The sequence below is a fragment of the Cyprinus carpio genome, chromosome B13, assembly GCF_018340385.1.
Source record: "Cyprinus carpio isolate SPL01 chromosome B13, ASM1834038v1, whole genome shotgun sequence".
NCBI lineage: Eukaryota > Metazoa > Chordata > Actinopteri > Cypriniformes > Cyprinidae > Cyprinus > Cyprinus carpio.
In genome coordinates, this window is record NC_056609.1 from 546,634 (window position 1) to 560,196 (window position 13,563).

Sequence of the window (13,563 nt, forward strand, 5' to 3'; positions counted from 1 at the left end):
TAAATAGTTAGTAAGGTAGTTGTGAAGTTTAGGTTTTGGGTAGGATTAGGGATGTACAATATGCTCATGCAGAATATATGCTTTGTATGTACTGATAAACAGCCAATATGTTAAGAATAGTCATGCTAATGAGCAACTAGTTAATCATGTTCCAAACCAATCTTTTAAGATTTTAAATGAATTCTGAGAGCTTTCTGACCCTCCATAGACAGCATGCATCTTATTTTTCTTGTAAACAAGGCACAGCGCCTCTGGCTCCTGCATCAGCAGCCTCATACTCATGCGTCGTATATACCATTATACCTCCGGACTCAATATGGATCATTGTGAGAATTTTCTTCAAATTATTAAGAATCATTGATAATGATTTTAAAGATCTTTGTGAGTCCACTTTGACAGCTGGGGACATTAAATATGTTCTATTCTCCATGAAGAGAGGAAAATTCCATGGTGTTTACATGCATTTCTGGGATTTAAAACAGTCCCCGCTGCTTTGCATGTATAGTGAATGTATTGTTTAGTGGGAAATTAATTTAACAATTAAAGAGGGTATTATTTCCCTTATGTATTTGGTGACCAGTTACACTTCTTAGTGTTGACTATAAGATCTTGCCTTTAGTATACACTAATAGATTGAAATGTAAACTTAAAATTTTTGCAGAAACTCAGTCTGGTTTTGTTAAAGGCAGATATATTAGTATTTATATTAGACTTATTTTTGATTTACTGGACTATGCAATCTAAAGTAATTATACTTTTCTTGGACTTTTATAAGGTCTTTTTGACACCATTGAGCATGGATTTCTTTTGCAGTTTCTCAAATTGTTTGGTTTTGGGGACTCGTTTATCATCGTAAATGAAATGTTTTATAAAGGAATTACCTTCTCTGTCATAGTTAATATGTTAACCTCCCAAAGATTTTCTAGAAGACGTGTTTCAGACAGGGTTGCCTGATTTCCCCCTTTTTATTTTATATTTTTTTAATAACACTGTTTATGCGTTTACAATAAACTGGCTAAGAAGGTGTTTAATTAATCAAAATTCTTTTTGTTTTTTATTCCTAACCGATAAAATTGGAGGCCTCCCCTTTATCTTAATTATATGCATAATAAACTCCTGGCTAAATTAGCTAATTTTCATCAGCAGGCTCTTCTTTCATGAAAGCTGTGTTATAGCTACAATTTCTCCCCTCACAAAACTCTCTTGTGGAATAATATTTATATTAGTAACAAATCTCTTTTTTCATTAATTGGTTTAATGGAGGTGTATTTCATATGTTTTCTTTATTTGACAATTCTAGTACTTTCTTGTCTTATGAATGCTTCATGACTGTGGAAAACTTCCCTATTCCTTTCAGAGAATACAGTACAGTTCTTGGAGCTATTCCTAGAGGTTTAATGCAGCTGGTCAAGGGCCATATACATGGACACAAAGATACAGAAGAGCTGTTTTTTTTCCTCGATGGCATTGGTATTTATGACAAGAAAAGAAAAAAAAAAGGTTGACCTAACTTTAAAAAAATAAGGCAACCTATCACACTAAACATGTTAAGTTAACTCAACTATCAACCGACAACTTAAAAACTTTAGTACATCTAATAAAGAAAAGCCAGTCTGTTGAGTTTTAAAATGATTTGTCAGATCAACCAAGGAATTTTTAGCATTTATCAATTCTAATCTTGTTTAACCGTCCTTTTCCTTTTAGATCTATGTTTATTTTCAAAGCCCACTACATAATATGGGAAGTATTTGCCTCGTACCTTAAGGCAAACATTCATGCTAATAGACTAATGTCTTAAATCTACAGATGCAAATATACCTCAGCACACAATTCTCAACCATGGTGAGAAACAACTACTGTTAAATCAGTAAAAAATTTGTGAAACAAAAGTTAAATGTGTCCAGAATAGTTATCATAGTTTTAATGACAATGACATAAATTATAAACCAACTATAAAAAATGTCCAGAGTTTTCATTTTTAATGTCAGATTAAAAAAAAAAAAAATTAACTTAAAATTAAACTTCCACTGCTCCACTGGTATATCAAATCTCTGTTTACCCCTAAGTGAAGAACACTTTACAGTATGAAAACATTCATTTGAATAATATTTTCTGGTTCATTTCTAACACAAATTATGACAGAAAATGTAATTTCATTGAAGCATAGTCATAATGTTAGTTAAAATACAAAGTGCAAATAAATCAATTACTAATTTACCAGCATATTTTATCATGTGTTGAATCAACATGCATCAACATAAATCACCTTGCAAATATATACTGAATCAGCAAAAAATCAAGATATATGAACATTTGTAGAAAGATTTTGTAAAACCCTGCTTGTAAAAATTATTTATGAAATAAACTTTCAAATACAGTGCTTGATAATGCATAATATTAATTATGCCTCACCATTTTATGCTTAAAAATTTCTGGAAGCACATTCAAAATTGTATGAATACAAAAGTGAAAGTTTTTTTTTTTTTTTTTTTTAGAATAGAAAGTCTCAGTGCAACACTTAAGCAGAGACAAACATCTTAAAACAATTCATACAACATTTCCATGTGACATTAAGATGCATTTGTGTGATGTTTGTATCTCAAATGCATCTCCTGTGAGCAGTTCTAATCATGGGAGTGCAGAGTACGTACAGTCAAACCAAACAAACCGTGTCACCTTGCTTCCAAGCAATATGGAAAAGGAGGCGAATGAAATGAATAAAGATGACAGCTCAGCGTCTGATAGCACCACTTGTGATTGCATCACGAAAATGCATCTTAATAACAGCTGAAATCAGGGCCGAACAATATAGCAAAACAGTTATTACCTTACAAAACATGGTTTCAATAGAAAGCTTTACTTGCTGTATGAAATTAAAAGTGTTTGGTACAACTGAAAGTAAACAACTGATAAGTTTAAGGTTTGCATGTGATTTTCAAACATGTATTCAGAGAGAACCGCTTGCCGTGTGCATGCTGCATGCTGGGATCTTGTTTGGCTGGATCGTTTTGCTGTAGTGGGAATGCCAGTCTCGTTCAAAGACAGCTTTCATCCGTTCAACTACAGTTGAGTTGTTCTTCACCTGCTGACTGATCACAACACCAACCCCGGCGCTGTAGACAAACTCGTTGCCCACCCAGTTTAAATTCCCTGAGAGCCCAGAAACATGGTTTTAGGAGAAGAAATTATTCAAACATGTTTTTTCTTCCCTCAATTCAATTCAAATCTCAATTCACAATATGACATCAGCAGCTTAATCAATGCGGAGGACGTTCTCACCTATATACACAGATCTGTCTGTCACCATGTATTTGTTGTGATTCACTCCATAGAGATGTCCATTGCTCTGCTTCTGTGGAATGAAGAACTTCTACAAAAAAAGAAGAACAGAGTACATACTTTGTCAGTTTTGGTCAATATGAGTGAAAGCATTCCAGCCACAGAAGACATTTATAGCTATCGAAAACAAAGGCTGATAATTCAGAATCATCCATATCACAGATTACTTGATGAATGTTGTATCTGATTAGCATGCTCAGGTGTGTTTGATTAGGGTTAGAGCTAAACTCTGCAGGAAAGTGGATCTCGTGAGCCAGATTTGAGTATCCCTGCTCTGATTCATCATCACTTAATTTAATTCTATGCATCAAAAAGATCTATTCTGATTCATTCAGTGTCTTTCTCAAGGCCAGTGGCTGTTTGCTCTGATCGCAGGGAAAAGCAAGCTTCAGTGCTGTGCTCTAAATGAGAAGTTTAATAACTTTCAAATAACAGCATTTAAAAGCACAATAATAATACAATCATTTAGAGGGGACCTATTATGCCCCTTTTTACAAGATGTAAGTCTCGTGTCCCTAGAACGTGTTGTTGTGTGTGTGTGAGTGTGTGAAGTTTCAGTTCAAAATACCCCACAGATCATGCTCATGTGACACTGCAGTTCTCCAAAATCGTAAAACGCACAGAAAGCCGGCTGTGATGCAGCGCGTCAATACTAAATTCTTTTGCATCTTATTGCACTTAAACTATCATCTACTCACACATAGTTCGCATAAACACTGTCTGTGAATGTAAAAAGCTGGTAAAAGAAACCACACTGCTACACGAACCCATGACAACTCCAACTCTCTAACCGTTAGGCTACGACTGCCCCCTTTGGGCATTAGTATGGGAGAAATAACAAACAGAGTGGATGGTTTTTATTCACAACAGGGTGGTTGTGTACACACACATACTGTGTTTAAAAACAATATTAAAGTAACTTTTGCATAATAGGTCCCCTTCAAATACAACAAAACAATACTTTAAAGCAAAGTTTTAAAATGACTTAAGTGCAAAAAAATAAATAAAATAAAAATAAAAAATACTATATTCATAAGTTTACCCTTACATATAATCTGATTGAGCAAATAGTAAGCATATTGTGGCGCGCTGTCCTGGGGGAGGGCTCGGAGCCAGGAATATAACCTGAACCCAGAGAACTCCCCCTATCTCTAGTATGGGATGAGAATAGATTAAGAGTGAGGAGCTGGGCTGGAGGAGGGATGCCAGAAAACTTTCGTATATATACATATTGTGCTAGTAAGGATGATTAGCTAAACGGGTTACACCTATGCTGTATTGGCTGATTATCTGATCATGCTCCTCCCGAACCTTGTTAATAAAACATCATTAATGAACAACAGTAAAGAATCAGAAAATGTTCAACTCTATTCAAATATCTTTTCAAGGCTGGCATGTTTTAGCCCAGATTACTGTATATCAACAAATATTAGTCTGTTTAAAAGACACTTAATATTTAGCAATATTATCAATTTGACTGCACAGATCAGATGAGAACAAAGCTTGCGCTGAATTGTGCAGAAAACTGTTTTAAAGTGCCCCTATTACGAATATTTCATGCAGCGTGTAATGTCTCCTTATGCGAATGTATATGGTCTGCAAAGTTGTAAAGCTAAAAGTGCACAATAAATAAAGTCATTGTCCCCCAAAAGAAAGAATCGACTTTGAACAGCCGAAACAAGTCTACATGTCACAGGGAAACACATTTGCACAATGTCCACCTATTTTCTATGTTTACATTTTCTGTAGAGCGTTCAAAATACTGAAATATGGCAATGGGTTTATCGCTTCCAACACACTCTGTATGCGATAAAATTATTAATCAATAATGTAATCAAATTAAACTTAAAATGTTTCATAATTTTTGATTGTACATATACTGTAAGAGTAATACATCATTTGAAACTGTAAAAGGTATACTTTTATTTGTATACACTCGCAATATCAACAAAGCATTGTGCTTTTGTTAAAAAAATTAAGAAAACAAATAGGGTGCGCTTTCTGCAGTAATATCTATATGCAGTTATATAGATGTTCTGGGAATATCTTTCTGAAACATGTCACTAAAATGAATGGAAACTCGTGTATTCGCCTGACACAGACATGAGAAATATATGTAAAGCTTGATGTGTCTATTTTTAAATGAAGTAAATCATGTCAAAAAAAAATTCTCTGATAAAGTAATCCATATGAAACCAACGAGGTGCAGTCTCTCCTGTCTGAGCTCATCTATAATGTTGTCACACCCATGCGCATCTCGTTCTATACGATAATCATCCATGTGAGACATGCAAACATGTAAAATCCCACATCACCTCCGTCAAAACAAAGTGTAAGATTTATCAAGTTCATTTAGGATACTTTTTGTTTTTGGAAGAAGACACGTGAGAGGAATAAGCCTTGTATTTAGAATGCTAATTTCTAAAATATTTAGAAATATTTTCATATATTCATATTTTTGCTAATATGACAGTTTACTTAACAGGAAAAACCAAAGATTTTACAGCGTTCGCGCTATAATCCTTTGATTAGAATGACGGGACAGTTGATTTGGTGGTCTCCTAGCAACATAAAAAGTCACCAAAAAAGGCAGTGCAGTGTTCGCGTTTTCAGACCTAAAAAACCCATTCGGTCTGATTGGGGCCTGTGTAACACTTTATGTCCAACTCTGGTACTGAGCGTGCACTAACTTGTACAACCCCAGTGTTGGGACACACACACACACACACTCCTACAGCCAGTTTACTGTATTCAGTCCACCTGACCTGCATGTCTTCGGACTGTGGCATGCAGCATACACACAACATTGTACATTTTCACTCTTTGATGGAGAAGTCGTCAATGTGTAATCCTAAAAATTTAAACTGTTCAGATAAACGAAATTATATACACCTTGAAGTGTCCTCAATATCAATACATCTGTTATCTTGAAAAGTAATTCAAAGAATATTAAGAGGACAATTGTATAAATCGGTTATATCAAAATATGAGCACAGTCAATGTCCACAGCACACAGGCTGGTTTATGCTGGTATAATCTAGCTCACAGCACAGCACAATCTAGTTCAGCTATCCTCATACTGGATGAACAAACTAACCCTCTAAAACAACCCTGCTGAATAATCCAGCATAAACCCGCATGGACCAGCTTGAAATACATGCTGGTTCATGCTGGATTTTTCAGCAGGGTTGTTTTACATATTTTGATATAACACATTTGTACAATTAGCTTTTATAGTGCTGGTTTATGCTGGTTAGTTCTGGTATAGGTCTGGTTTAGGCTGGTTTATGCTGGTATAATGCTGGTCCAGGCTGGTTTATGCTGGTATAGCTGGTGGACCAGCATATCCATGCTGTTCTCAAGCAAAATGGAGCTGGTGATGCTGGTTCACCAGCATGAGCTATGTAGGGTTGAGAATCAGTAGGCCAGCTGTCGGTATGCATTTAGTGTTTTGAGGACAAACATAATTTTTGCTTGCATATTTCAATACATAAATGATGTAAAGGAAAAACAATATAAGGATCAGAATCAGAATCAGAAAGAAGGTAGATTGCCTGGGGGGAGAAACTGTTCTTGTGCATGGCTGTCCTGGTATTTGTGACTCTGGAGCGCCAGCCAGATGAAGGCTGGGCAGGGGAGCACCAATAATCCTTTCAGCAGTCCGAACCGTTCTCTGTAGTCTTCTGATGTCTGATTTTGTAGCTGAACCAAACCAGACAGTTATTGAAGTGCACAGGACAAACTCAATGACGGCTGAGTAGAACTGTTTCAGCAGCTCCTGTGGCAGGTTAAACTTCCTCAGCTGGCAAAGGAAGTACAACCTTGGTTGGGCCTTTTTAACAATGGAGTCAATGGGATTGTTCCACTTCAGGTCCTGAGAGATGGTGGTTCCCAGGAATCTGAATGACTCCACTCCACAGTGCTGTTCATGATGGTGAGTGGGGGGAGTGCAGGGGGGTTTTCTCCTGAAGTCCACTATCATCTCCACTGTTTTGAGAGTGTTCAGCTCCAGGTTGTTAAGACTGCACCAGATAGCCAGCTGCTCAACCTCTTGTCTGTTAGCAGACTCGTCACCATCCTGAATGAGACCGATGGCTATAGTGTCGTCTGCAAACTTCAGGAGCTTTACAGAGGGGTCTTTAGAGGTGCAGTCGTTGGTGTAGAGGGACGAGAGCAGTGGGGAGAGAACACATCCCTGAGGGGCACCAGTGTTGGTGGAGCAGCTGTCTCACTAGCTGTTGCCTATCTGTCAGAAAGCTGGTGATCCACTGACAGATAGAGCTAGGAACAGAGAGCTGGGTCAGTTTGGATTGGAGGGCTGTTGGGATGACGGTGTTAAAAGCCGAATTAAAGTCCACAAACAGGATCCTCACATAAGTCCCTGTTTTGTCCAGATGTTGCAGGATGAAGTGCAGTCCCATGTTGACTGCATCATCCATGGACCTGTTTGCTCGGTAATCAAAGTGCAGGGGGTCCAGTGATGTCCTCGGGTTTCTTTGGAATGGGGATGATGGTGGAGCTTTTGAAGCAGGAAGGGACTTCACACAACTCCATAGATCTGTTGAAGATCTGTGAAAAGATGGGGCCAGCTGGAAAGCACAGGTTTTCAGACAGGCCGGTGTAACGCCATCTGGGCCTGGTGCCTTTCTTCTTTTGTTCTTCCTGAAGACCTGGCGCACATCATCCTCACTGATTTGAAGTGTGTGTGTGGGGTGGGGGGGATTGCAGGAGGTGTTAACGGTTGTGTACAGAGATGGTCAGAATGGGTGTTGGGGGTTTCAAATCTACAGTAAAACTCATACAGGTCATTAGCAAGTTGTTGTTTCACCTCAGTGAAGGGGGATGGTGTCTTGTAGTTTGTGATGGCTCTCAAACCTTTCCACGCTGAAGTTGAGTCATTGGAAGTGAACTGATCTTCCAACTTTTTAGCGTAGGTCCTTTTAGCCTTTTATCTCTTTATTCAGTGTGTTCCTGGCCTGATTGTACAAGACTCTGTCCCCATTTCTGTAGGCATCCTCTTTGGCCAGACGAAGATGTCTGAGTTTTGCTGTAAACCATGGCTTATCATTGTTGAACGTTAAATAAGTCCTGGTAGGAATGCATATATCCTCACAGAAACTAATATAGGATGTTACAGTCTCTGTAAGTTTATCCAGATCGGTGGTAGCAGCTTCAAAAACACTCCAATCAGTGAGGTCGAAACAGGCTTTTAAAGCACACTCTGTTTTGTTGGTCCATCTCTTTACAGTCTTGACTACAGGTTCAGCAGATTTAAGTTTTTGTCTGTAGGTTGGTATAAGATGAACCAGGTAGTGATCAGACTGCCCCAAAGCTGCTAGTGGAACGGAGTGATATGCATCTTTTATTGCTGTGATCAAGTATATTACTGTCTCTGGTGGGACATGTAACATGATATATGTATTTTGTCAGTTCACGGGAGAGATTGGCTTTATTAAAGTCCCCAAGAATGATTAAAACGGAGTCCGGGTGTTGTTGTTTTGTCTCTGTGATCTGATCATGAGTTTCTGTAAAGCCAGACTCATGTGCGCTTGTGGAGGAATGTAAACACTCACAAGAATGAACGAGTGGAACTCCCGTGCCGCATAGAATGGTTTACAGTTAATGAAGAGCATTTCTAGATCAGCACAACACATCTTATTTAACACAGTTACATCTGTACACCACAGTTCATTGATGTAAAAGCATATCCAGCCACCGCGCGAGTTCCCTGTTGATTCTGCGTCACGATCTGCTCTAAACACCTGAAAGCCGGGCAGATGGAGCACGCTGTCTGGAATGGCGTCATTCAGACAGGTTTCCGTGAAACACAGAGCAGCAGAGTGTGAGAAATCTTTATTTGCCCGGGAGATCAGATGAAGTTTGTCCGTTTTGTTGGGTAGAGAGCGGAGATTTGCCAGATGGACGCTAGGCACCGGCGTTTGAAATCCACACTTTCTGAGCTTTACTAGCGCGCCGGCTCTCTTCCCCCATCTGCGCGTTCTGAAGCGATTGATCAGCGCCGCAGCTCCGCCGACTACAACGTTCTGTAAAACATCAGAATAATTTAAATCCGGTAGAAGATTTTGTGGTGTGTTCTGCTGAATGTTTAGCAGTTCATCCCTGGTGAAACTGATTGTGTTTGATAAACAAAAAACAGGAAAAACTAACAAAAAAAGTACAAACACTGTAGAGCCAAGCACTGAAGCACCCATGTGCAGCGCCATCGCAAGCTTAAGAGCATTATAAAACATATGATTTATTGAAGTATATGATAACTTTATAATTTCTTTTGCTGAAAGTAGAGCTGAAAATTTTAATTGCTTAAGTTATGATTACATTATTAATGGTAAACTTATAAAACATTTCAAAGCGTCAAAGGTATTGTCGTCTGTTTTATAAGATCTGCACATAAATCAGTTAAAATAAGTTAAAAGAGCTTGTGTACATTGTCAATGGCCAAGTGCCCAACTAAAAGGCACACTAATCTCCATAATGGTAACTTTATAGACTTTAGCAACATGGTGCATGCACCATATGAAAGAAATAAAGCTAACCTCCATAATGGTAACTTTATAGACTTTAGCAACATGGTGCATGTACCATGTGAAAGAAATAAAGCCAAACTGGTTTGCAATAAGTGAATAATGTAATTCTGTTTTTGCAGTTGTTTAGTCAAACTCTGGTGAGATGTAGATTTTATCTAGGGCTGTGTGGCTGTAAGTAGTTGTTGTGTTTCTGTTGTGTTCACTTTTTCTGTTCCTGCTGTTCCTAGATTGAATCTCTCTTAACCTGTATGACTGGTTTTGTGTTCCAGGGTCACATATTGGCTGTTCATAAAGGTACTGAAGAAGACAAATATGATTCTGCCCTTGTTCGACTCATTTTTTTTTTTGTGAATTAACTGGTAATTTATGCCCTGCCTCACTACTCACTTCTTCATTTGTATGTGTGCACAAGTATGAGTGATCTGGCTGAGCGTGTGGTGTGGGAGGGGACTCGGGGGGTAGTGAACATGGTAAAATGCCTTATTTATGTGCCCCTATGTAGATTTGTATGCTGTATCCAATATGGAGCACTATTGATTTATTGAATCTGAAAACTCATTGTGTGATGTGGGGTGTTGTGTGTTGTTCTTTATCCTTTTCCCTGCCCTCATACTTTTTATATTTTCCATTTTCATTTTCATTTTAGTTAAATTTTTTTTAATTTTGTTGCATTTTTGTGAACTTTAGTGTTTTTTTTTTAATTTGCCTATATAATTTTTTATTAATGTTTAGTTCAGTTTTAATTATTTTAGTACATCAAATGTACTTACACTGTATCTGCATTATGAGTTTTATTCTTTCTAATTGAAATAAAGAGAGTGCTTCCCTTTGGTAAACACGATCGACTGCTGTGAAGTATTTTGACGGACCTGGTGCATAGACTTCAGTGAGGTTCATTACAATATCACAAATTCTTATCACATATTCATTGACTCCAGAATCCCCTTGCCTAGTCCTCTCCTACCGTGCGTTGAGCTACAGTATGTTATTCTATGCACCACCTGGTGGATATTTTGTGAAACACATCAAATGTATTTAAAATTTAAGAAGAGCACCTGCAGGAGACCACTTGTCCAAGTAGAAAATAGTAAATCATCCAAGTATTGCTTACATACTGTTTCGTGAAGACAAATGATTCTGATATACTACTCATCACATGCACTGTTTTTCATAATATTATGGAAGTTTGCTGTTTCAGACACAGCTAGTACTTTTTTGGTTCCTAAATAAATCAGCATTTTTGAATGATTTGTTTGATTCAGTGACTGGGTCCTAAAGACAGACACCTATTGGCACAATGACGTAAGCTGCAGATAGAGTCACTCTAAAATCTCATGCACATATGATAGACAGTCATATGATGCACAGACTGACAGACAGTCTGAAACAAACACGCAAACCAGCAACACAGACAAGCAGAGAAAATTCCCAGTGCTGCTGATCTGTCACAACTTGTCAGATTTGAGGATGGCTGTACAATGTTAAACGATGATCACAAGTGAAGAATAGTTGAAGAACCTTAGCAATGCTATTACATGTAAATCTTTGATAATCTTTGATAAATACACACTCACCACCTCCACTGAGCAGCGGACTGACTCAGTGCACAGTGCTTTGAGAGACCACAGGAAGTTCAGCGTCAGTGGGTCCGTCTGCTCCCAGCAGCTTATCAACAGGCGTACTTTGATGCTTTTTTTCAGAATCAAGGCTTCTCGGAGCATGTTGTCAATGCGTGACCAGTACCTGTTAAAGTACATAGAATAAACATCAGTATAATGCACTATACTGCTAATACTATCAATAGTGTTATAAATCTAGTAGCCAATGTTTGGCTTGTTAGCAAAAATCCCATTAGAACTGCTGGTAGATGTCATAACTACAACATCTGATCTAAAAAAGCATCTTCATTCCTGCAAGGACATTTAGCAGATATTCTGACAAACGTTTTTATATATCACAAAATTTGTATTTCTTATAGTATGTTTTGCCAGTGACACATTCTATTTTGGGGCTCTTAAATGTGTGTAATGAACACATTTTTCCTGTCCTCTGTCTTTGATGTCACAGCATAGGATAATTACTAGGAAAGGCTTTGAGACTGTGTGTTTTGTCATGTCATTAGTCAATTAATGAGAGTTAGAGTGACATGACATTTACTGTTCAGATGACTGGACTGAAAAATAATTGTGTCCCAAGTTCTCATTAGCCACTTTCTGATTAACATGGTCCAGTTAGCCTATTGCTTGAAGCTGGTGCAAATATATTAGCCATGTATTCTGATATAATACATTTCTTTGCAAGCATCATTCAAATCCCAAGTATTATAAGGTAACTTTAATGTTAGATATTTTGGTCATGTAACAGGACTCACTTGGGTTGGCTGCGGTTGAGCATTGGTAGATAGTTGGTTATGGAGATGTAGATAAATGTCTCAGCCTTTTGAATGACTCTGTTAATGGCCTCGAGGTCTTTCGTCCGGTCTTTTGGGCAGAAAACATCTGGAGAACTCTAGCACAACCAACAATAAAAAACGTACTCGGTTACTGACATAGCCTTGGTTCCCTTAGATACGGAATGAGTACTGCATCATATGCCATTCCCTGCTTCGGGGGAAAAGTCCTTTTCACCGATTTATGAAGCCTTTTTCAATCATGCACTGAAACTGCATGGCAGTTGGTACGTGGAGTTTAGTAAAACGAACGAATGTTGGTGTGGCAGAGCCCCCAGAGTGAGCCCGCCAGAGCCCGCCAAAAGAGGCAGGGAAACAGGCTATATAAGCGGCCGTCTCACCTAGGCAAACTGATTTAATTCGACTAAAGCGACAACGTGAGGTATCCTGTGACATAGCACGGCAAAGTACGCAGTACTTGTTACGTATCTAAGGGAACCGAGGTTACATCAGTAACTGAGTATGTTCCCTTTCGATATTACACTTGTACTGCGTCGTATGCCGTTTGGCTAGATGCTTTGGGAGACAGTACAATCACGCCGTGCCATGCCACAAGGATGACAGACTATTCGTCCAGAGCACTAACAAAGGGCTTGTCACACCCAAAAGGAGGCCATGCCACTCGTGGAATGTGCTCTAATGCCTATAGCGCATTGTAGCCCTGAGGATGAGTAGGCGAGAGCTATCACATCAACTATCCATCTGGATAGTCTGGGCTTTGAGACCGGGTGACCTTTGGTGTGGCCTCCGAAGCAAACAAAGAGCTGTTTCAACTGATGAAAAGTGGTAGAACGATCAATGTAAGTGTTTAGGGCCCTGACCGGGCAAGTTCAACTCCTAATCATCCTGAGTAGCAGGAAGTGCGGAGAGAATGAAAATCTGATCCCTGAACAGAGTGGAGAGAACCTTGGGGACATATCAGTGTCTTGGTTTCAGGACGACTTTGGAGTTGTTAGGCCCGAACTCAAGACAGGAGGGGCTCACGGAGAGCGCCTGCAAGTCTCCTACTCACTTAACCGATGCTAGGGCCACTAGCAGGGCGGTTTTTAGTGACAGGGGTCGTAGGTCTGCAGTCTGAAACGGCTCAAAGGGTGGGCTTTGAGGCCTCTAATAACTGTGGATACGTCCCATGTAGGGATTGTGAAGGGGCGAGGGGGGTTCAGCCTTCTAGACTTTCTAAGATGCTTTGTGGGAAGCCTGCGGGCTCCCATTGAGAGGCCATACATTACA

The 13,563-nt window shown here is 38.8% G+C and overlaps 1 protein-coding gene across 1 annotated transcript in view; it reads right to left on the reverse strand.

Annotated features, from left to right (window-relative positions):
* Positions 1-757: 757 nt before the first annotated feature.
* Positions 758-13,563, reverse strand: part of LOC109064642 (inactive phospholipase D5) — a 52,979-nt gene continuing 40,173 nt past the window's right edge. Inside the window, exons 7-10 of the mRNA XM_042736188.1 lie at positions 12,256-12,392; positions 11,459-11,627; positions 3,280-3,370; positions 758-3,150 (exon numbers count right to left, since the gene is read on the reverse strand). Of these exons, the coding sequence (XP_042592122.1) occupies positions 2,948-3,150; positions 3,280-3,370; positions 11,459-11,627; positions 12,256-12,392 (600 nt within the window). The 3' untranslated portion in view covers positions 758-2,947. The remainder of the gene's footprint in view (positions 3,151-3,279; positions 3,371-11,458; positions 11,628-12,255; positions 12,393-13,563) is intronic.